At 31.0% G+C, this 23,694-nt stretch overlaps 4 protein-coding genes across 16 annotated transcripts; 3 read left to right on the top strand and 1 right to left on the bottom strand.

Annotated features, from left to right (window-relative positions):
- Positions 1 to 608: 608 nt before the first annotated feature.
- Positions 609 to 2,752, top strand: LOC112785849 (senescence-specific cysteine protease SAG39). The gene is made up of 2 exons (XM_025829275.2): positions 609 to 1,107; positions 1,993 to 2,752. The coding sequence occupies exons 1-2, from the start codon at positions 666 to 668 to the stop codon at positions 2,583 to 2,585; spliced, it is 1,035 nt and encodes a 344-aa protein (XP_025685060.1). The 5' UTR covers positions 609 to 665; the 3' UTR covers positions 2,586 to 2,752.
- A 1,143-nt stretch (positions 2,753 to 3,895) lies between these two features.
- Positions 3,896 to 7,230, top strand: LOC112785858 (exosome complex component RRP41-like). 2 transcript variants are annotated; one of them, XM_025829287.3, is made up of 8 exons: positions 3,896 to 4,162; positions 4,662 to 4,740; positions 4,866 to 4,968; positions 5,069 to 5,189; positions 5,899 to 5,987; positions 6,180 to 6,329; positions 6,509 to 6,601; positions 6,906 to 7,230. In XM_025829287.3, the coding sequence occupies exons 1-7, from the start codon at positions 4,030 to 4,032 to the stop codon at positions 6,596 to 6,598; spliced, it is 765 nt and encodes a 254-aa protein (XP_025685072.1). In that variant the 5' UTR covers positions 3,896 to 4,029; the 3' UTR covers positions 6,599 to 6,601; positions 6,906 to 7,230. The 2 variants fall into 2 exon arrangements, with proteins under 2 accessions (XP_025685072.1, XP_025685069.1); XM_025829284.3 differs by lacking the exon at positions 6,906 to 7,230 and having other exon boundaries at positions 6,509 to 6,837.
- A 2,682-nt stretch (positions 7,231 to 9,912) lies between these two features.
- Positions 9,913 to 14,195, top strand: LOC112785870 (protein CNGC15b). Its single transcript, XM_025829294.3, has 8 exons — positions 9,913 to 10,221; positions 10,376 to 10,447; positions 10,694 to 11,219; positions 11,309 to 11,521; positions 11,834 to 12,126; positions 12,326 to 12,437; positions 12,791 to 13,027; positions 13,306 to 14,195. Exons 1-8 carry the CDS (start codon positions 10,214 to 10,216, stop codon positions 13,933 to 13,935), a joined length of 2,091 nt encoding a protein of 696 aa, XP_025685079.1. The 5' UTR covers positions 9,913 to 10,213; the 3' UTR covers positions 13,936 to 14,195.
- Positions 14,196 to 18,271: 4,076 nt separating this feature from the next.
- LOC112785877 (probable glutamate carboxypeptidase LAMP1) lies at positions 18,272 to 23,452 on the bottom strand. 12 transcript variants are annotated; one of them, XM_072232198.1, is made up of 10 exons: positions 22,108 to 23,452; positions 21,709 to 21,809; positions 21,444 to 21,632; positions 21,292 to 21,373; positions 21,152 to 21,201; positions 20,879 to 21,064; positions 20,451 to 20,544; positions 19,228 to 19,311; positions 18,911 to 19,107; positions 18,272 to 18,766 (listed from the first exon to the last, which is right to left on the bottom strand). In XM_072232198.1, exons 6-10 carry the CDS (start codon positions 20,885 to 20,887, stop codon positions 18,752 to 18,754), a joined length of 399 nt encoding a protein of 132 aa, XP_072088299.1. In that variant the 5' UTR covers positions 20,888 to 21,064; positions 21,152 to 21,201; positions 21,292 to 21,373; positions 21,444 to 21,632; positions 21,709 to 21,809; positions 22,108 to 23,452; the 3' UTR covers positions 18,272 to 18,751. The 12 variants fall into 12 exon arrangements, with proteins under 12 accessions (XP_072088299.1, XP_072088298.1, XP_072088296.1 ...); XM_072232197.1 differs by having other exon boundaries at positions 20,879 to 21,067; XM_072232195.1 differs by having other exon boundaries at positions 21,292 to 21,382.
- Between the last annotated feature and the right edge of the window lie 242 nt (positions 23,453 to 23,694).

The raw sequence follows: 23,694 nt of genomic DNA on the forward strand, positions 1-23,694 counted from the left end.
CTAATAATAAAGAACACAACTTATTTTTTTTATTATTCTTGTTAATTTTTTATAATTATATTTTTTATTATTGTATTTTTTGTCTCAAATTTTTTGAATGAAAAAAAAATGAGAATAAATTGAATTTTTATAATTTATTCTAATTTATCATCAAATAAATTAAAATACAAGAATACAAAATTTTGTGTCTCTGTCTTTTATGTCTTGTTTTCAATGTCTTATTTTACTATGTTCTCATAAACAAATGGCAGTCTAATATATGTAATAATTTACACCAAGGTAAAAAAAATTGAACATACATATATATATGGCTATAATAGTTAACTATGTTGAAATAAATTGCCTCAGCATTTTGAGTAAGATTATTAATTATTAATGCATACCTCTCCTAGAATTAACAATGTTAGATTCCTATACGCAGGTTCAACTTTGAAAACTACTAATTTCTTATTTTTATATAATAACAACAATAATAATATAATTAAAGTCTATACTATATACGTTACGGTATTATTCATTAGGAAATCCTCTAAGGTACGTTACGTTGATAATAATATTGCATGAACATGAAATAATGATTGATATATAAATACCTCATTGGTTCTTGGGAACCAACACATCAATTTACTTCTTCCATTCACATTGTTTAATTTCCATATTCAATTATGGCTTATTCCAACAAAATATTATTCCAATGCATTTCATTGGCTTTGGTTGTTCTTTTTGGAATCTTGTCTTTAGAGGCCAATGGTAGGATTCTTGAAGATTCCATAATGCATGAGAGACATGAAAAATGGATGGTTCAACATGGAAAATACTATAAAGACTCTAATGAAAAGGAATTAAGGTTCAAAATTTTCAAAGAAAATGTTGAACGCATTGAGGCCTTTAATAGTGATGGGAACAAGTCTTACAAGCTTGGTATTAATCAATTTGCTGATCTAACAAATGATGAGTTTAAGGGCAGGAATAAGTTCAAGGGTCACATGTGTTCCACAATCACAAAGACACCAACATTTAGGTATGAAAATGTGAGTGCTGTTCCACCTTCAATTGATTGGAGACAGAAAGGTGCTGTCACACCTATTAAGGACCAAGGCCAATGTGGTATGTCTTTCATTTTTTTTCATTGAAACTCACTAATTAAACTCGTTATAGTAACTAATTAATATATTAGGGTTATTGACATATCATATATATAAGTAGAAATATCATATATTTAATTGTTATATAATTAGATGATAATGCGCATATTTATGAGTATTAATAATATTATGCTTAATCAATTTAGGTTGGTTGAGTAATTAATTTATTCATCCGATTAAATAAGTATTGAGAGTTTGAATCCAACTTATATATGCAGTAATTTATTTGCTAATGACAAATTCTTAAATAGAACTTAGATCCATATTGTGACAAGAAAATACTACACTTAAAGTAAAGTTAACCATTGATTTATTTAAAAAAATAATTTTTTTTAACGATATGATACGACTTAATTTTTTCATTATTCTCCTTAGATCTCCTTAAAATCATTATATAGAATTCACTTTTTCTATATTTTGAGTTTGGAAAAATATTTAAGGGCATCAGAATTTATTGTTTTAGCTATCATTTTTAGCTATTAATTTAATTTTTTTAGTTTAATAATTTAACAATATATTTTTAACCTATATTTTTAATTATTAATAATTATTTACTGATTAAAAATAATAAATTCTGCTAACCTTTTACCATTTTTCTTAAATTTGTGCATATTATCCTATAAAAATTTAATTTCTATATAAGTGTATAAAAGTCTTACACAAATAATTAATCACATATTTGCTATACTAACAAAAATAACTAATTTTTAAACTCACTAATTAAAAACAATCATCCAAACGCATAAATGTAATTGAATGATTGTGTAAAACTCTTTACAGTTAAAGTCATTAATAAATTTTGAATCTTTATTATCTAATTAACATTGATTTATATATATAAATGTAGGATGTTGTTGGGCATTTTCTGCTGTGGCAGCAACAGAAGGAATCACAAAACTAACAACAGGGAAATTAATCTCCTTATCAGAACAAGAGCTTGTTGATTGTGACACAAAAGGTGTGGACCAAGGTTGTCAAGGTGGTCTAATGGACAATGCATTCAAATTCATAATCCAAAACAAAGGCCTCACAACAGAATCCAATTATCCATACACAGCATCTGATGGAACATGCAACACAAAAGCAGAATCAAACCATGCAGCCAGCATTAAAGGGTTTGAAGATGTACCTGCCAACAGTGAAAGTGCACTTCTAAAAAGTGTTGCCAATCAACCAGTTTCCGTTGCCATTGATGCTAGTGACTTTGGTTTCCAGTTTTACTCAGGTGGTGTTTTCACTGGATCTTGTGGTACTAGTTTGGATCATGGTGTCACTGCAGTTGGTTATGGAGTTAGTGATGATGGAACTAAGTATTGGTTGGTTAAGAATTCATGGGGTGAAACATGGGGTGAACAAGGTTACATTAGAATGCAGAGAGACATTGACGCTAAACAAGGTTTGTGTGGCATTGCAATGCAAGCTTCTTATCCTACTGCATAATTCTTATTACTTGTTTTATGTAATACTGAAATTTAAGCCACTATATATACAAAAATGATATATGTGTATACTTGTAATTAAACTACCTAAGTGTGTGTTTAATTTGTTACATACTTATATATGTAAATGAAAATTGTGCAGTTTATATATTTTCTTTAATTTAAAAATCAATTGAGTACATGCATCAAATGATGGTAATTTATGTTAGTGTTGTAAGTGTGAGAAGTGTTAAAATTAGTCTCACATAAAAAAAATAAGAAAGAGTAAAGAGTTTATAAGATGAGAGACTCATTAACTTAATATTTTAAGGTTTTGAGGCTCATTTTATGTTGTTTCACTTTATTTCTCTCCAAAATCTTTTGGGTAGATCAACTTTAATTTCATGGGTATAATTGTGTGTAATATCCAACATAAAATTGGTCAAGGTAATAACTACTTTAATTACTTAACATAATATTTTAAGTTCAACTAGAGATAAAAAAAAAATCAAATAAATTTTTGAAATTTATAAAATATTTATTTTTTGTTTTGGTTTCTTGTAAAATTTAAAAGTTGTCTATTTTAATTTCATTTACTAGTTTATTCTATTAAGTGTTGACATGACATGTCAAATAATACTTGTATGACAAGTCTTATCATTTACGTTAATATTTTAGCTTATTACGTAGACCAATTAAAAAAACTAAAAATAAACAAACTTTTAAATTTTATAATAAAAAAATTATAAGGACCAAAACCAAAAGATGAATATTTTACCGTGAAAAAACTTTATTTAAACTAGTAAAACAAATAAACAATACTCATTGAGAGATATCTACCATCTTAAAATTGTGTATATTATTATATAACGAAAATGATTTTTTCTTCTTTGGACCGAATAGCTGAATTTATTTATTTATTTTGGTTAGCAAGCTGAGTTTAATTTTTTTTTTTTGTTGCTCACGATCTATTTTAACTCAACAAGTTAAGGATTAATCCACCATAAATAGTTCTATTTTTTCTTGGTATAAATCGTGGATATCTCGCAACTCCATCTAAGAATTTACATGGCACTTGACCAATCTAAATTGATTTAAACCAAATTTAATTTTTTTTTTTTGGTAAATAAACCAAATTTTTTTTTTGGTATTAAAACCAAATTTAATTACATTCTTAAAAATAATAGCGGACTACTTGGACCTACAATAAAATTGAATCGAGGAAAGCCCATTTAATTGGCCAAAAAGCCCAGTTACAATATTTAGACACACTCAAAAGTCAAAACGCAGCGTTTCAGAAGGCAGATATAAGGGAGGTGGAAGTGAGAGAAACCTTGACAAGTGTGAGTGAGAGAAGAAAAGTTAACATCAAAGAAACAAAACAACAAACAGTTTGTGTGCGTGTTCGTGTTTTTGTGTTCTCGCTTTTCACTGCACTGGTCACCGCCGTTCGGCGGAAACGGACAATGGCCGGCAAAGGCGGAAGCGCTCCGGCGACGTACTCGCCGTCTCCGACCGTTCAGAAAAAGAAAACTTCCATTTTCCAAGAAGACTGGGTCCGACCTGATGGCCGTGGCTTCCACCAGTGCAGGCCTGCTTGTAACCCCTCCCACCTTCCATTTCCGTTTATTCTTTTTTAATTATCATTGTTTCAATTCAAATATTAGTCTATGAAATCATGTTTCTGTAATAATCTTTTGTTTTTCTTCATGAGGTATAATTGAAAATGTTTAATGAATTGTAAGGTGTATTTACTGTATTGTATTGTGTGTTATGTTGAATCATTGGAGTGCTGATCATGGTATGGTTAAAGTGAACATTATATCATCATAAAGAATGGTGTGTGCTGGTAGTGGAGCAGAAACAATTTGTAAATAAATATATGAGATGCACTCACTTGAGCTTATGGTAAACTACTTAACTGCCAATGTAGACTTTTTAGTTTGTGGAAATTTGAAAGTTGATAATGTATGTCATCATCGGAATCTTTTTCTTGCTTTGTGATATCTCATTTGAGGCATTGTTTATGATTGGATGCAAGGGCATCAAAAGATTAATGTAGCTGATACACTTAATGGGAAATGCTTGCATGTTGCAGTTTTCAGGACTGGTGCTGTGAATGCTGCATCAGGATCAGCCTATGCGGAGTTTGGAAACACCAAGATCATTGTATCTGTGTGAGTAATTCTCTTAACTCTATTATGTTAATTCCTAAGTCAGCTTGCTGTGGTGTGCTTTTCCGCAGCTCTTGTTTTTTCCCCTCCGCCTAACATGGATTTATTATTTGCATTTTGCTCTTCAGATTCGGGCCTAGGGAGAGCAAGAAGGCAATGATGTACAGTGATATAGGGCGTTTAAATTGCAATGTTAGCTATACAACGTTTGCAAGTCCAGTTCGTGGACAGGTATTTAAAAAAAATGATAAGAATTTCTTATATTTGTTTTTCCCTTTATTTCGTATATTGCTCTATTAAGCATTTAATATCTCAAATCTCACAAAGTTAGGGTTCAGACCACAAAGAATACACTGCAATGCTTCATAAAGCTTTGGAGGGTGCAATAATATTGGAATCTTTCCCCAAGACAACTGTGGATGTTTTTGCATTGGTGCTGGAATCTGGCGGCAGTAAGCTTTCATTTCATAATGTATTTCTGTTTACTTGATAAGAGATGCTGTATTCAATGGTTAGAAATTAAGGATGATGATTTTCTAAATATAAGTTACCTAAAAGCAATATAAAAATGAAGTTATGTTAATTGTTCTTTCAGAACCAAGGTTTGAATTTCACTACCAGAGTCCAAAATATGTCAGATGCCTCAGAAGGATTAGCTTAGCCCCACACTTTTGAGTGTGGAGACACCTTGTGACTTGTGTGGGGAAAAATGTCATTTCTTAAGTTGAACCACATTTTTCAATCAGAAGCTCTTCTGTGTGAGGCCTTAATTACTCAAGTAGATATGGGAATTGATGGCATATGACTACTATACTGTCTTCCATAGTGATTAATATAGTGCAAGTTTTCTTCAATTAAGACTGCTGTGTGCATATGGTTACCATTTCTTGTGTTTTATACAGTTACCATTTAACTCGTGGACGCATAAAACATTAGTATTTAGTTATTTACTGGCTCAATCTGTTATTGTACACAGGTTCTTGGTCTCTTGGGATGCAGCTTTCATAAGCATAAATCCTTTGATTTGTATGTATAAGAAATTGTGATGAATGATCCTATTTTAAACTTTGAAGGCGTCAGAGATGTAATTTAATTGAGATGATTGGACAAAATATGTTCAGTTTGCCGGTTTTGAATCATCAAATTATTTTATTTATGAAGGTGATCTCCCAGTTGTCATATCATGTGCTAGCCTTGCCCTGGCAGATGCTGGAATAATGATGTATGACCTTGTTGCATCAGTTTCTGTGGTATGAATCTTTCTCACATTTGCAGTCTTCTGAATGCGTTTATACCTGCTTCATTGGTGCTTAAGCTGTGTCTATTATAAACTTTGTCTTGAAATTTTGATTTACTATCAAACTTGATCTTCTGCAATCTTCTACCTAGTTTTGATTATCCTAAAAAATTACACGTTTCTTTATTTTCTTTAATGATTGCAGTCCTGTCTCAGTAAGAATCTTGTCATTGATCCTATTTTTGAGGAGGAAAACTCCCAAGATGGAAGCTTGATGATTACGTGCATGCCTTCTCGCTATGAAATTACTCAACTTACATTTACTGGGGAATGGTCCACCCCAAAGATTGACGAGGTATGCCTATTTATGTTATTGTTCTCAAGAAAAATACTTAGCAAATGCCAAGGTTTCCTGTTCTGAGGATTGATGCATTGCTGTTCTGTTTAGGCTCTAGTGAGAGAAACTCTTATATTAACATAATTATTAAATGCAAGGAACGAACTATCAGTGACATTCTAGTTTCTTGCATGCAGGGAATGCAGCTTTGCCTTGACGCTTGTGCAAAGCTTGCAAAGATTATGAGGTCATGTTTGAAAGAAGCTGCTTCTGATTCTCAAGAATAGAATGTGAGTTCCAATTTTAGCACAAAAGTCACAAGATGTGCTGTTAAATTGTTCTGTTTTTTCTTTCTTTTTTTATCCACTTTTTCCCCCCTTTTTTATGCGATTCCCTTCCAATCTTAAAAGTTGTATGAGAATTATTATTATTTTTTGGCTGAAGGGCGAAAGTAGGATTAGATGCCTTGCATGTCATGCAGTTTTGTGCTTATGAGCTAGTCAAATATAAAAGATTATTCCTACAATTCTTGGAGAAATATCTCTTGAACATAGCTATCATTATATTCGAGGATGACATATTATTTAATGACAGATGGATGGTATGTTGATACGAAGTACGATGATGATTATGTTCTACTCCTATTCTTAAAGGAACAAAGTTTGCAATAGCCATTTTACCTTGATGTGCAAATTAATGTAGCTCATAGCCACGAATGACATCTTGTGGAGCAAAATGATTTTGACTAGGTTTATGTAAATATAACTTGAAGTTGGTGTTGTTTTTTCTGGAGCATGCGTGCAGCCTTTGAATTTTCAACTGAACTCTGAAATAGTAAAGAACTCTAATATTTAAGTTTTGGAGTTGTTTTTTTAGTTTGTTTTGACGAGGAGAATATTATATGCATTATTTTTGTGTATATTTATTTTGTACATGTTTCACTTTTGATATTAGAAGTGATTAATAAAAGGTAAAAGAAGATAATTTTTTTAAATTATAAAAAAAAGCATATGTGAAATGATGGAAATATCATTTCTTCTTTGAAAATGCATATTTTACTAATGCATTGGATCACATCGCAAAATATTGGGTTTGCCCTACTAATTAAAATTTTCTCCAAGAATCAACTCGAGAAATAAAAAAAACAAACAAATAAAGATAATCTCATATAGTTTCATATTTAGGCTTAAAATGTCATCAAATGCACTTTGATCCTCCCAGCTAGTTCTTTTTCGAAGATTACTTGCGGAGTATTGATTTTGAGGTACTAACTAACTTGGTATTAATCAATTTAGGTTGTTCTAGTCACTTGTTCGCTTAAGTAAATATTGGAGTTTTGAATATACAGCAACTTATTGATCAACGGCAAATTTTTAAATAAAATTCAGATCTGCAGCAGATTAATTTTTAGCCTATCGAATTAGAAAATACTGTGAACCAAAAAAAACTAACTTGGTACTAACTGAAATAAACATGTTGAAATTCTAATATTTGATGCAATCTTGTGGGTCACAAAACACGTGCATCAGAACTCATTTTCTCCCTAATCTGAAATGCATTGCATGAAAGCATGAATTGGAATTGGATACAGTCTGTACTCTGTATCTGTACAAGTTCCATGACTTCTTGTCCGTACAACAACTACTGCATCTTTATTTATAGCCAACAGTACACAACCCCTTTCCATTTCTACACCATCAAATTGCACCAGTGATAAATATATTATTCAATAAATAAAAAATAATTTCGCATTGATTCAATCATTGAATCTCGATTCTTTATCATGGAAATTATTTATTTACAATTTCATAATTAAACAATAATAGTAATAATGTATTTATATCTTACGTATAACGTATGTTTGTCAGTTTGTGTATCACGTTAATAAATTCAAATTATATGAGGTACAAATACAATAATTCAGATATAACATAAGCTTCTAATAAATTAAAACGAATACAACTTAATCTTCAACATACCTATTCTCATATACTGCTGTTAATTTCCATCGTAGTTTACTTAAATCATTATTAACCAAAGAGAATGTGGAAATTCCGGTATTTATAAGAAGATACGTATGTATGACATTTTTTAATAATAATAATGAAAAGAAGAACTGTCTTAATGTATGAGCATGACGGATTCACATATAGAATAGCAAAACCATATTCTATATTTAAATAAGAGAAAGATAGTATTCTACTCCAATTCTGAAATTGTATCCTATCCAATAGTTTATCCATTCAGCACTATATCGTCTAAGCTTTAATTTCTTTTCTATTCTAAATTTTTATACGGCTCTTGTGACAAACATGCTTATTTTAATATGAATAATAAGAGTGTGTTGGGTTTGAATTTTTATTTTTAGTGTTTCTAATTTTTATTTTTTGTTTTTTTCATAAAATACTGAAAATAGAACCATTTAGACTTGTTTAACAAGACGAATGAGTTAACCAATCGATTAAAGTTAGTTAATGACATTTCACAATTAAAATCCAAATAGTAAGTTTAGAATACTGTGTGTTTTTTTTTCGGAATGAACTATCAACTCGACCCCTGACCATTTCGCAGAATGATAAAGCAACTCTTGACGAATAAAACAATCCACTTCGGTTCCTATCCCATACCTCCGTGATACAAGGCGGTCCTTGTGGGTAGATCTCCGGTAACTACGATCGAAAAACGCTGAGTTGACACGGTGAGCATGTGTTAATGTAGTGTTTTTAATGATGTATTATGATACAACCTTTGACCTTTCATTCTGTTCAAATAATTTAAGTCAAAAACGTCGGAAAAGAGCACAACAACATTGTTCATGATGCATTCTATTTTTATTACTTATTACTACTACTATTTTTAAGTGTTGAATTTTTAGCTTTTTTGCTTTTAAAAGAGTTAGGAACATCTCAAGTCTATAGCTTTTGACTTTAAACTACTAAACTTTTTTGGGTGAAAGACATTGCTTTTAGGATTGTTGTCCTTTTAATATGTTTATGGCCACATGGTTTTTTAATTTTTAAACAATTGCTAAATAATGATTCCAACAATGAACAATTGTATGATCTAACTTCTAAGTGCTTCAAAACTGGCAGTCAGACGCATGAAAAGGACACGTGTTAAGGTTCCATTAGCAACTTATCTAACCTACTAGTCAAATCATTTTAGCATCATTCACACTTATTAATATATGATATGAGAAAATTTTCAAGTGTGCCGTCATACCGGTGTTTCATTAATTTTTAACCGTTGATCTTAATTATAAAAAGTAATATATATAATTAAGATCAACGGTTAAAAATTAGTAATACACCAATATGACAGTACACTTGAATATCTTCCATATGATATGATATTAGGATAACCATGATGATGATATGTAACACGCTATGATCCTTGTTCCTTAGGTTAAGGACCATACTATATGATTCTATGGGTCCAGCCAGCTTATAATATAGTTGGAATTAGGACACACCCTATGATGGCCCTTACTATGGCCAGCTTTTCTGGCTCTGATTATTTGACACGCTTCTCACACATATCAAAGTCAAACTCACAATTATTTTTTTATTTTTTTTATTATTACTCCTTTTAATCATCACTCATTTGTCTTGTAATTTGTGTACTTGCATTTGCATTTCATTTTGTGCTGCCGTCTATAGTTATGACACACTCCTGAATCAATAACTTTTTAGAATTGTATATGATCAGTTTTGTTTTTTGTTATAGGATTTTCATGATTCCAAGATGATAGTAACATTGTAACAACTATCAATTTTTTATAAAAAACAAAGGGTCTGGTTTGCATGCATTGCTTTTGAGGGTGGAACTTGGAACAAGTTTTGGTGAAATGCTTGGGATTATTATATCTTTCTTCAATTGGTGCTCCTTTCATGCTTGATTGAATGCCTCTGTAAGAAACTAAACTTTCTTTTTTTTTGGCTTTACTATTTGTGTGGCCTAAACTTGGTATTCATTCAATTTTGATTTGAAAAAATCTGAATATTTAAGTGATTCAGATGCTGATATCTACTTTTGTTTAATCCCTTTGCTTCATTGCTCTTCAGGATTGAAACTTTGATTGAGAGAAGTTGTCACTTGAAAATGAGAATGGTGTTTGGGAATACAAGATGTGTGAGGTGTGTATCTTCTTCTTCTTCTTCTTCTTTCATAATGAAAAATGTTTATATGCTCTTGAATTTTTTGTATAATAACTTCAAATGTTATAAATGAAAATAAGTTGATGTGAATGTTTCTGGAGGACGCATTAAATATGCTCGAGAAATTTGATGCTATGGAACTTCTATGATCATTTTCAACTCCAATGGCATGCTTCCATGAACTGAAACATAGTGATTTTAAACTCCAAATTTCTCACATTTTAGATTTCAAGATGATGCTGAACTGGCCAAAATCCCAACAACTAATGGTGACAATGGAATTAAGCTACTTAGTTCCAATAAAGATCACAACAATAGAAAAGCAAGAAAAGCAAAGAAGTTCTTGAAAGCCAGAGTATTATCAAGAGTTTTCTCAGAAGACTATGAGAGAGTAAGAAGAAGGATTCTAGACCCAAGAGGACAAACCATTCACAGATGGAACAAGATTTTCTTGGTAGCATGTTTAGTTTCTTTGTTTGTGGACCCTCTATTCTTTTACTTGCCACTAGTTCAACATCAAGTGTGCATTGGTATTGGAACAACACTTGAAGTGATCCTCACTATTATCAGATCAATAGCAGATTTATTCTACATGATTCAGATCATCATGAGGTATTGCACGGCTTATGTTGCGCCTTCTTCGCGTGTTTTCGGTAGAGGAGAGCTTGTTATAGACCCTGCAAAGATAGCAGCTAGGTACTTCTTCAAAGGTTTCTGGCTAGACTTTGTTGCCGCTTTACCCCTTCCTCAAGTAAGTCACTGGAGATATTCATTTTGTGTTCTCTCCCTTAATCTATTAATTCGAATATCTATAAATAGCTGAGTATAATACCCTTTCAGGTGCTGATCTGGATTGTGATCCCCAATCTTGGAGGCTCAACCATGGCGAACACGAAAAACGTCCTTCGATTCATCATCATTTTTCAATATATACCAAGGCTGTTTCTGATTTTTCCACTTTCGTCCCAAATTGTAAAGGCTACTGGGGTTGTGACAGAGACAGCATGGGCTGGTGCTGCTTATAACCTTATGCTTTACATGCTGGCTAGCCATGTAAGTATATGAGAAACAAAATTGCTACGTGCACACAAAATATCAGCCACGAAATCAATTGTATATTTGTGTATAAATGCATGTGTTGTTTCACCTTAATGTATTTTGTATTTTAGCATGTATGCTATGCGAATAGCTAATTTGATAGCTGATTTTTTGTATACACGTAGCATAACAGAATAACTGACAGAACAAAAAGAGTATAATGTATGCATTCTTAGGAAACTAACTATGGATGCATTGCATTAAGAAAAATACATATATAAAGTTAACATTCAAACTTCACTAATGTTTTCCTATTTTTGGTTGAAGTTTTTTGGAGCTTGCTGGTACCTTCTATCAATTGAAAGACAAGAAGCATGCTGGAGGAGAGTCTGTGATATGAAAAATTCATCTTGTAAATATAGTTTCTTCGACTGCAACATGGTTAAAAATCCACTCAGGGACTCATGGTTTAAGGGAAGTAATGTCACAAAGTTATGTTCACCAGAAGCTAAGTTTTATCCTTTTGGCATATATGGTGATGCAGTCACATCAAGAGTTACAACCTCACCATTCTTTAAGAAGTATTTCTATTGTCTTTGGTGGGGTCTCAGGAATTTGAGGTAAGGTGTCACAAATTTCCACCTTTAGCATTATGATTTTCTTCATGCTTATTATATCCTTATCAAATTAGTCTGTATTATATCATATTTAGTTACATTGATCCAAGAATGTATCAACAAAATTGATAAAATGAGGAAAGTGTTTTACTCTTCTAAGTGTTTATGAGTGACTAATTACATTTCTGATTGTTGGGAACAGTTCTTTAGGACAAAATCTACTCACTAGCACTTTTGTTGGAGAAATAATGTTTGCCATTCTGGTTGCAACCCTTGGATTGGTTCTTTTTGCATTACTCATTGGTAATATGCAGGTAATTAATATGGTGATTACTAATATGAAGATGCTTTTACTAGAAAATGGTAGTTGAAAATCGTTAAATAGTTTTACGTATTGGCCTAAAGTGCTTAATATAACACATATCCACCAATTCATATAACAGTTAAGAATTTTTTTTTTCTCAGTAAAAAAATATAATTCTTTAAATTACTACAAGAAACATATTTCTTAATGTGTACTTGTTGCATTTTCCTTCATTCAACACTCACTGATGTAATTTTAGTCTTCAACATTGAATTGTAAGATAAAATTTCACCAATCACCACTCTCTAAGTTAACTCTGTTCTATTGATATGTACTAACAAAATATAACTGGAATTCTGGTAGACATACCTTCAATCAACAACTGTGAGGCTAGAAGAGTGGAGGGTCAAAAGAACTGATACAGAACAATGGATGCATCACAGACAGCTTCCTCAAGAACTAAGACAATCCGTGCGCAAATACGATCAGTATAAATGGCTGGCGACTCGAGGAGTGGACGAAGAAGCCCTTCTCAAAGATCTTCCATTAGATCTTCGAAGAGACATCAAGCGCCATCTTTGTATCGAGCTGGTTCGACGAGTAAGTTAGTTACACTTTTAAATTTAATTGTTTGAAAGAAAGTCCTCAATCCATGGAAAAGTTTTACACAGATATCCAATTGTATATTGCTACATTAGCAAAAACAATTGTACTATTCATATTCAGAGAGTTTGTCTAGAGAACAAAGTTTTAAGCACAATCAAATTATGTTGGACATATGAATGTTATGTTTTTTCATGCAAGAATCTCCTCTGTTCCTCTTAGAACAATGAAAGCACTAAACTAAACACTTAATCATTGAATCATGATGAAAACAGGTTCCATTGTTTGAACAAATGGATGAGAGGATGCTAGATGCAATATGTGAAAGGCTAAAGCCTTCATTGTGCACAGAAAGCACATATCTTGTCCGAGAAGGCGATCCGGTCAACGAAATGCTCTTCATAATCAGAGGAAATCTTGATTCCTACACAACCAATGGCGGCCGGACCGGATTCTTCAACTCGTGCCGGATCGGCCCTGGCGATTTCTGCGGCGAGGAACTCCTAACTTGGGCCTTAGATCCAAAACCAAGTGTGATAATACTTCCTTGTTCCACAAGAACAGTTAAGGCCATATCAGAAGTTGAAGCATTTGCACTCATGGCAGAAGATTTGAAATTTGTTGCATCACAATTTAGAAGATTGCATAGCAAGCAACTTAGGCACAAGTTCAGGATTCACTCACACCAATGGAGAACTTGGGCTGCATGTTTCATACAAGCTGCATGGAGAAGGTTCAAGAAGAGAAAAGAAGCTGCTGAATTGAGGGCAAGAGAAGAAAATGAGGCTGAAACACATGCAACAAGGAGCAATAGGAAGGGTATGGATGTAAATTCAGGTGCAGATTCTGAAGTAGTAAGCTCTTTGCAGAAGCCAGCTGAACCAGACTTTTCTGTTGATGAGTGATGATGAATCTTTGTTACGGATTTGGATTCTCTAAATTTTGAATGTTACTTTAGAAAGTAAAGTATGATCTATCACCACTTATTTTGTAGGTGGAACTAAGAGAAAACATGAAAAAGAAAGCATTCAATGATGAGAAATCTCACTTTATCCTCTAAAGTGAAAATCTAAACTTTAGAGGATTCAAATTCCTTTGTTACAAGTCTTCATCATTGTGTAATTATTTTAATTAATTATTTATTCATAATTTTTTTCTTTTTTTTTTTTGTTGCTTTTGTTGGTCCATGTTGGGCTGGTTGTGTAGCCCGTTTAGAATATAAAAAAAAATTGGTCTCAAATATAAGTGCATAACAAAAATTGTATGGCCCCTCCAAAATAGAACATCTTGTAGTGATTGTAGGCAAGTATTAATTCTTTAATAAACAAAAATTCTAGCACAATATAAATGAGCATTTTAAAAAGATCGACAATTTCAGAGACAAGGAAACAAATTTGGACCCCAAATTAAAGGTTGAATGAAGTCATCAGGTGATTCCCATAATAATTTGCTCTCCTTAACCTCCCCTAGATATGCAATTAATGTGATTAATTAATTAGCTTTGGACCGTTTTAACTTTCAATCAACCCTTTATGTAAAAAATAAATAAAATAGAAAGAAGAAAAGAATTAACCTTTTCATGATTGTAACTTTTAGATTTTTGCATGTTATTGCTATTATTATTAATCACCTTGTATAATCATATGGAGTAGTATAAAGAAAATTTCCTTGGTATTATTAATCACCTTGTGTATATATATATATATGATAATTATTTTGTGGTCGATGTCCATTACAATATCTGTCTCACAATCTAATGATACTTTTGTTTACTTTTTAATTAGTATTTTAAAAAGACTCATTCTATCAAATTATCTTAATTAAAGTCATTATATATGTGTTTAAGATGTATGCACAATGAGCATTTCTCATATTAGTTGTATCAAAAATTTATTAGCCATTATATATTTATGTATAAATACATGTATTGTTTAATTTATTTTTAATATATATTTTATATTCTAATATATCTTTTATACTAATAGCTAATTTTATGTAATTATATAAAAAATCCTTATAGTGGCTTGTTTAACCTTAATTGTTGAAGTAGAGAAGCATTAAGAATTGACCAAGATACTATTGGTAAGTTTGTATTAAGATGCATATAAGTCATGTTGGACCAAATTATCTATGCCATTTTATTTTAATAATTTTGGTTTTATTTTGCATAATTTATCAAATAAATCTCTAAAAAATTTTGTATTGAATGTTTTTGTCTCTGAAAATCTTTTATTACGTTAAAATTTTACACTTTACAAAAATAAGACATATAAATTTATTAAATCTGTTATTTTTATTTGGACAACTAATTTTTAAAAGTGTGATGAAAAATTTTATATGTCTTACTTTTTTAAAGTTAAAAAATATCAACGTAATAATTTTTTTAAAAACTTATTTAGATATATAATTTTTGAAAAAAATATTGCATAAAAAAATATATAATTATTTATATATTTCTATCTAGTTATTAACTTAAATTTTTGGTCAAGTAATTCTATGACAAATATCTATCTCGTCCTCTCATTACATGAGAGCCTTTTTTGGATTTGAAGTATGATTGCATGTAAGTTTTTTTTTTCCTTTAATTTCTTTTTGTTTGCTCATGATGATGCAATATAATTATTTCTTTTGAGAATAGCAAGGAATTTTTTTTTTCTTTTTGGTAGATGGGTAGCAAGGATTCTACTCTGTCAAAAAATCATTTATCCAAATATTTAAACAATTAGACAAAAACACATAAATTATTATATCTAACCGTGTAGAATAATGATATATATTAATAAAAATCTATATATAGTCTTACAAGTCAAATGATGTAAACCTAATCAAAAAGACATCCCATGGTATAAAGAGAAAACACAAAAGAAAAATATATAAATCAAACATCTCATATTTTAGTATCTAATTAAAATGCAATGATATCGTCATCATGACACTCAAAATTAAAACTTTCAAGTTGTTGAAGATTTTTTGGGCTATGATAACTTGTTCGCATACATCATTTTCAACTTTCGGGCATTAAAAATCCACACAAAACTAAGTTCATACCTCCAAAAACTACATCCAAAAAAAGAAAATTGATGTTAATAATTATGATAATCATATATATCAGCATGTGAAAGTGTACATCAAAGTCCTTTATATGGCGACTACATGCAATAATAATCGTCCAAGGACGGTGTGGTGATTTGTCACATTTCATCATATATTAATTAGATCATATACATATATTCAATTCTAACTATGGTTTATATAAAGAGAAAGCTTTATTTATTTTAACCGACATCGCTTATTATTAGTTATTGGAACAAAGTTTGGACTTAATAATGATGCATATCAATAGAGTAATGTTGCTTTATGATTTAATTAGTGCATTCATTATGCGGGGTTATGATTAGTCATGGGTGTTTAGTTTGAATGAAATTAACAATAGTCAAATCATAAAGTGCATTTATTAATTTGCTTTTGATTTGACAAAGCAAAATTAAAGGAGGGATAATGTGGCACGCATATCATCATGCATGTATTTTTTTTCTTTAGTAAAACCCTGTCGATATTTTATAAAATATAAAATATTTTTTGGATAAATCATAATAATATTTTGAGATTTTATTAATATTAAAATATAAATTAATTTTTTAATTATTTTGAATATTTTATTTTAATTATATAAATTATTTAAAGTATTTTTTATTTATATTAAGAATAATTCTAGGTATATTAATACATAATGATATTTAGATATATTTAAATGTGTTCGAAAAAAAATTATTTTTTATTAAGATACAGTTGGATACAATAAATATACGTATCAAATAAATATCGAGAATATCGTATCTGAAATGTATCCAACACACGAATACTATAATTTAATGAAGTATTCGTATTTCATAGATAATAATAATAAGCCTTTAAATTAAATTCGCAAGTCCTTAATCTAATGGTACGAGTATGTTTGATTTAGATGGGTTTATGGAGAGAAAGAATAATGAGTGGAATCGAAGGGGAATATTTTGGTGAAGTTGGAAAGAATATGCAAATATTGGAGACAAAAGAAAGCAGAAGGAAAAGGAGGTTTTGTTAGGACCCAACAAGATAGAAAGAAGCCCCCATGAATTGCGTGTTCATCTTTGCTTCTCCTTGCTCAAAAATTAAACTCCATGTTTTGGACCATGGAATCTTTGCTTTTATGTTGAAATTGCAGAAAGGGACTTAAGCCAAGCAAAATTAAACATCAAATTATTATGTGACACACATTTACATTCCTTAATTAATAAGAGGACAAATGGAAAGTCGGTGGTTCAGTTACTATTATAATTATTTTTAGGTTTTATCTTTGTTATCCACTTAGTTACTATTATAATTATTTTTAATTAAGATTATAACTAATTTATTTATATATGTAATAAGTTTTAGTATGATTTATATATAAAAATATTATATTTACATTTAAAATAAGTCATATATATATGATTTATATATTTTTTTAACTATAAAATAATTAATATAATATATAATTAAATATGGCATAATAAAATAATTAAATCTACAATAAAATAACTCAGTTGACGAGAAGTACGATGATAATTAGAGATAAGAAAATCTCTATATACATTAAAATTAAGTCAAAAAATAAGTGATTATATATTTATATATACCTAAACACTCAATCATGTGCATAAATAAATTTATCATAATAAAATAATTAAACTTATAATAATAGATAATCTATTTGGGTTATTCAAATAGTCAATTTATTATTCGTATATTCACAACTAGAAAATGGATTAATACAGACAGATTTACAGACGGATTTAGTTTTTATTACAGACAGATTTTTGGTTACCGACGAAATTACCGACGGATTTTGTCCCTCTGTAAAAGCCCCGTCGGAAATTATTTACCGACGGATTTTTTTTCCGTCGGAAAATTACAGACGGATTTTTACCAGTTACCGACGGATTTTTTCTCTGTAAATTTTCTATCCATTTCGCAAAGGCGACGAACTTTTCGACGGATTTTCCATCTGTAATTATAGACGGATTTTCCGTCTGTAATTACAGACGGATTTTCCGTCTGTAATTTGAACCTTAGAAAATCATCTCACACTATGATTACAGACAGAAAATCCGTCTGTAAATCCGTTAGTAAAGTAAAATAAAAAAAATTTTAAATTTTTCCATTGCAAAATAAATATTTTAGGTTTATTTTTTAAATTTCTTCCATCAAACATACTGTAAATTGAAAAAAAGAGGCCAAAAATCATATAGATAAACATAATATTCATTACATGATACCTATAAAATTAGATGTTATTTTTCAACATCATTGGCCAATATCTCACTATCTCAATAAAAAGATACCCAAAAAAATAAACCATTGACAGAACTATAACTATTTACATTACTCATGACACTACTAGTTCCTTCATTTTCAACAATTTAAACAAACAAGTTTTTATATTGATCCTATTCCTTTTAGATTGCATGATGGTGACTTGCTTGTTCAGAGCCATTGACAAATACACCTCCTGGATCTCCTTGTGGTTGTGTGTAGCCACTTCAAGTTAAACTTGCTTGCTTGGACAAAATAGCTTCATCTACTAAGAAATTGCCTTCTCAATCATCTCTGCTCCAATAAATTATGCGATTCCAATAGTAGCAGCCATGTTTGATGTTTCTACTCTCCTTTGCTTGCTTGGTTTCTTCAATTTCATCTTTCTTAGAAGTTAGAACCCTGGTTTCATTCAAAACAGTAGAATTCATCTAATGTTCACATGGCATTTGTTAATGAGACTATGTGATATTATAAGTCAGAAGAAGAATGAGGGAACTGGCCTAGAAAACACTTGCTTCTTAGAGTAAAAAACTATATACTCACCAAATGCTTATGCCATGTCATTCCTAAGAGGCCATCTCTGTCAGTGAATGCACGTTCAGCCATCATAAGTCTATCATTCACATCTCTCACTTTCATTTGGTACTCTTTCCATGTTCTCCAACCTTTACTTGCTTCTATTTCCTGAACAAAAGAAAAGAAAAGAAACAAAAGGAAAAAGGAAATTGAATGCCACCAACCTGCAAAAGAAAACAAAAGAAAACAAAACAAAACAAAAGAAACATTTTGATATCATTAGAGTTAACTGAGATGGAGTTTAATGTGACATAAACTGAAAAAGGAAATTGAATGCCACCAACCTGCAACATGCCTATGAGACATAGGATCTCCAAATTTCTGCATCCAGATGAAATCATCATACAGTGAGTGGTATACTGGATAATCTGCAGAATTCACAAAGAAACAAAGCTTGAGAATACATTTCAAAAGGAAAGAAAAATCAAATGGCTGTAGAAGACAGGGAGAACGCACGGCATAACCATAGCCCCTAGGAGTGAAGTAAAAACATAACCATAACCATAGCCCCTAGAAATCAAAGCATGGAAGAAAAAATACAAATGGCAGAAATAGTGAAGTAACGGAAAGTAAAAAACTTGGGTATATATCCAAAACAAGTTAAATGCATCAATTGTAAGAAAGAGTTCAGAGTGCAAGTTGAAAATGCACTAGCATATACACATGGCATAGTAATTTCATTGTAATCAAACAAAAACAGCAACAATAATAATAACACGCATTGTTGATGATTTGATATGACAAGAAGCTACATATAGTTGGTCCAAAATGAATTGAAATAGATGAGTACTACTATCAAACTATTGATGTATATATATCTATAATTAGACAGACATGTATATAATAAGTATATAGCAGCAGCAGATTGATTAATGATTATAATTATAAATAGTAAATAATATTGTCCAAGACAAGAAAATAAGTTTCAGGTCCTTGCTAAGTTTCAGGTCCTTGCAGAAATCTAAAATCAACCAAATAGAATCAAGATTAAAATAAGCATCACTATGATCATAGAAACATTTATACATATAATAATTGAAGCCTGTGGAAAAGTTAGAAACAATTGCAATAAACACCTTTTTTATCTCACCTATATCTATCATATTCCTTTTTAAGTTTCTGTTTATCTCTTATCCTATTCAAAACTGGTGACTTGAAATCTCATCCATATTACTAAGTTTTAGAATTCATTATCATCATTTAACTATCCTTCCTTGTTTTACTCACTCTTTTATCTAACCGTGACACATCGTTCCAAATGTTTTTATAGTGAGATTCTTAATCTTTTCTCAAAGGCGGGAAAAGGATTAATGAGTCTTATCTTTTTTTTTTTTCAGCGTCATAGTTAACTAAATTATTTTGGTAACTCATAAGTGAAAATTTATATTCAAATAAGAGTAATAATATTGACATAGACATTATATTTAAGCATTTTGTTAAAATTAATTTTTATATGTTAAAATATGTATTTACAAGTAAATAGTAAAGTATATTTAGATCATTTTACCTGATATTTGGAACCATTCATCAAAAGTTTCAGCAGAGCTAAAAATTTCAGGCAGAAGAAAATTGAGAAGGGCCCAGAGTTCATGAAGATTGTTCTGCAATCACAAAATAAGAAACCACAGTAAATATCCAACTTGTTAGATGATGCATGTTACGAGGAAAAGTGAACTAGAATAAGAGTTTTAAAAGTTACACCAGTCTATGAACAGATAATGCTGCGGGGAGGTACAAAAAATAAACAAAAACACAAAACAGCAGTTCTACCAAGTTAACCCAAATTATGAGTACAAATGCATTGAAAATAAGCTTCTCTTAGCAAGCAACAAATTTCCTGCAAGAATTTATATACAAGACCTAGTTAACTCAAGATACATTAACTATCCTGTTTTCAAAAATCAGCAATTTGGAACAATAAATGAACCACACCACCTTTTGCATCTTCGCTCTCCAAAAGCTTTATAAGAAGGTTCCCACCAACTTGCAACACTCCAGTTTCCGCCAAAGTGGATGGATCATCATGGCTTTGCTCACCTTCCTGAGTATCATCACCGTCAGCATAAACTGAAAATGCAGCTCTTCTGCCAACAGCCAAATCCAATGCTCGCATCCCTAGCTCTACTGACAGAGCTGCATCTTTAGTTGTGATTCCAGAAACCAAAGAGCACATGTCCGAAAGTATAACAGAAAACTTGATTGTATTACATTTAGGAATGGTGATTGTTGAGCAAAACCACCACCAAAAATTCGGAACCCTAATTCCATAAAATGTTTGTTCAGCATTTTGCCACAACAAAGTCAGTCCATTTTCTTTTATTTGGTAAGTTTCAAGTAAGAGAGGGTACCTGTGGAGAGCCAAGCACCCGGAGCACAGCCGAGGTCCAGTACGGATGAGCCAGCCTTGATGAGCTTGTGCTGCTTCTGTATCTGTACCAGCTGTTAACTCAAAGTTAGTTAGTTAGTTAGAAGAAGAAGAAGAAACAGAAGTTTCGAGAACCTTGAAGGCAGAGCGAGCAACGTAGCCAAGGCGCTGAGCTTCCTTGTAGAAGAACTCGGGTGCCCCCCGCCGCCCCTCCCCCCATCTCGATCCCTTTTCAAGGTTCAATGAAACTTGCACATTTTCTTTTCAGGCTAATGTTTAAAAGTCTGAACCCTCTCCAACATACATATTATGCACTGTCATGCTCTGCAACATTCACAATCTCAATTACTATCAACATAATCTCATAATTAGCATATAATTAGAGACATGAAACCCTAACCTTGAGTAGAGGCGTTACAGATCCATCATTAAGAGTGAAGATATCAGAAATTTAGAAGCAAATTTAGAAGCATAGTGTCAACAAGATCTTGAGCTGTAACACTGAATAACAAGCAAATGATTATCAAACAATGAAAGTTGTAAATAATTATCAAATAAATAGCTCAAATTGAATTACAAATTACTTGAACAAAGCAAAACAGAACAGATTCAACATTCGTCCAAGCAAATGATTCAAATGAAAGCTTCGATTACAGAAAAAATTCATCAAAATCAGAGTAAATCCGCAGATTCAAACGAAGCACAAAAGTAGAGTATGATAAACCTAAAACTGGCACAGAAAAATTGAGCCCTAAGGTTTATCACAACGAACAGAATCACAAAATCAGGATTTATATACCTGAAATTTGAGATGGTTACAAGAAGAACTGAGAGAGCGAGTTGAGATTAGATGGAAGAGGTGCCAGTGGGAGCAGATGCGATGAGAGCGTCGGCAGAGAGAGCTCTGTGACGAGAGCGGCAGCGGGGGGATCTCGTAGGACGCAAAGGATGACAGAGAGATTGTGCGATGCAAGCAGCGGCGGCAGCGGCAGCGGCAACGGCCACGGCGGAAAAAGCAGAAGTAGCAGCCACGGAGAGAAAAGTAACTCGTGCCAGGGAGAGAGGAAGAAGCTCGTGTTTGATCTATGAATGGAGCTCGAAACACAGTTTGAACGGGGCTGCCAGGGAGAGAGAAGAGGGTATAGGTTAGGTCTAAATTAAAATTTTCAGACAGAAAATTTTAAATTACAGACGGATTTTCCGTATGTAATTAAGTAGGTCTACTTAATTACAGACGGAAAATCTGTCTGTAACTATTCTATGGAAAAAAAATTAATTTTTTCGACGAAATTATAGACGGATTCTCTTTTCCGTCTGTAATTTATGCTAATCTATTTTTTTTGTTTTCCGACAAAAAAATCCCTCTGAAATTTCGTCTGTATTTCAGTGGGATAAAATCCGTCGGAAATATCCGCCTGTAATAACTAATTTTCTAGTAGTGATTAAAACAAGTATTACGAATTCAAATTTTATCTTATATATACAATAATATATTACCTAATAATAAACTTTTAAATAAAGTTCATCAGACACACAATAAATTAATTCATGATCAATCGAATTAAAAAATATCACAGAATATTAAATATCTATTTATCACAGGCAACTAAATACGCGAATAATCAAACTTATTAATTACTATAATAAAAATTTTATGGTATATCAAATATATATTTTTTATACATAATAATTAATTTTTAATATACACATAATTAATTAAAAATTTATAAGTTTTAGCTCTAAGTATGCATTTATATTAAAAATAAATAATTTTGCCATTCAAATAGATTTATTCTCGTTTGAACAAAATTACTTAAATATCCGTGTTTTTTTTTAAATAAAAACAAAAGTTTTGGCTTAATTAATAATTATTCATTAGTACAAGCGTAAAATGGAGTAATTGGATTTTACAAATTAAAAGGTGTGCACTTAATGGATAGATGGAAATGATGATGTGTATATATATATAGTACTATAATAGTAAACACACTCCCAAAACAAGATCCCAAAAAAAAAAAAAAAACTCCCAAAAAAAAAAACAAAAAAACCTACTCTCATCAAAAAGACACATCTCATAACTTATTGGATCATTGGATGTGTAGGCAAATGGTAAAGAAAGCAATAACATATATACTTTTGTGATTGTAATAGGAAAAGGAAATAGTGGAAGCTTTTTATACGCAAAAATTAATGAAAAAAGCATAAACAAATAAATAAAGATGAGTGGTAACAATCAGTATATGAAAGGAAGCTGCTAGGAATGTAGTCATATTGGTGTTCAATTCATTGCATGCTAATTATTATTACTATTATTTATTTTGCACAATGTATTTATTTGTATGGCTTCCTCGATCTTGCTCTTTGATGGCGAAAATTTAAAAGTTGT

The sequence above is a fragment of the Arachis hypogaea genome, chromosome 3 (genome assembly GCF_003086295.3).
Source record: "Arachis hypogaea cultivar Tifrunner chromosome 3, arahy.Tifrunner.gnm2.J5K5, whole genome shotgun sequence".
NCBI classification, from domain to species: domain Eukaryota; kingdom Viridiplantae; phylum Streptophyta; class Magnoliopsida; order Fabales; family Fabaceae; genus Arachis; species Arachis hypogaea.

Excerpts from the sequence above, each read along its gene's own strand:
- LOC112785870 (XM_025829294.3), top strand. Across the intron at positions 11,522-11,833 it reads TTTACATGCTGGCTAGCCAT|TTTTTTGGAGCTTGCTGGTA; the intron begins GTAAGTATATGA and ends TTTTGGTTGAAG. Across the intron at positions 12,438-12,790 it reads TACTCATTGGTAATATGCAG|ACATACCTTCAATCAACAAC; the intron begins GTAATTAATATG and ends GAATTCTGGTAG.
- LOC112785858 (XM_025829287.3), top strand. The coding sequence starts at position 4,030 with ATGGCCGGCAAAGGCGGAAGCGCTCCGGCGACGTACTCGCCGTCTCCG. Across the intron at positions 4,163-4,661 it reads CCACCAGTGCAGGCCTGCTT|TTTTCAGGACTGGTGCTGTG; the intron begins GTAACCCCTCCC and ends TGCATGTTGCAG. Across the intron at positions 4,969-5,068 it reads CAAGTCCAGTTCGTGGACAG|GGTTCAGACCACAAAGAATA; the intron begins GTATTTAAAAAA and ends TCACAAAGTTAG.
- LOC112785849 (XM_025829275.2), top strand. The coding sequence starts at position 666 with ATGGCTTATTCCAACAAAATATTATTCCAATGCATTTCATTGGCTTTG. Across the intron at positions 1,108-1,992 it reads TAAGGACCAAGGCCAATGTG|GATGTTGTTGGGCATTTTCT; the intron begins GTATGTCTTTCA and ends ATATAAATGTAG.
- LOC112785877 (XM_029295050.2), bottom strand. Across the intron at positions 19,312-20,450 it reads TGAATGGTTCCAAATATCAG|ATTATCCAGTATACCACTCA; the intron begins GTAAAATGATCT and ends TGAATTCTGCAG. Across the intron at positions 19,108-19,227 it reads GTCTCATAGGCATGTTGCAG|GTTGGTGGCATTCAATTTCC; the intron begins GTTGGTGGCATT and ends TTTCTTTTGCAG.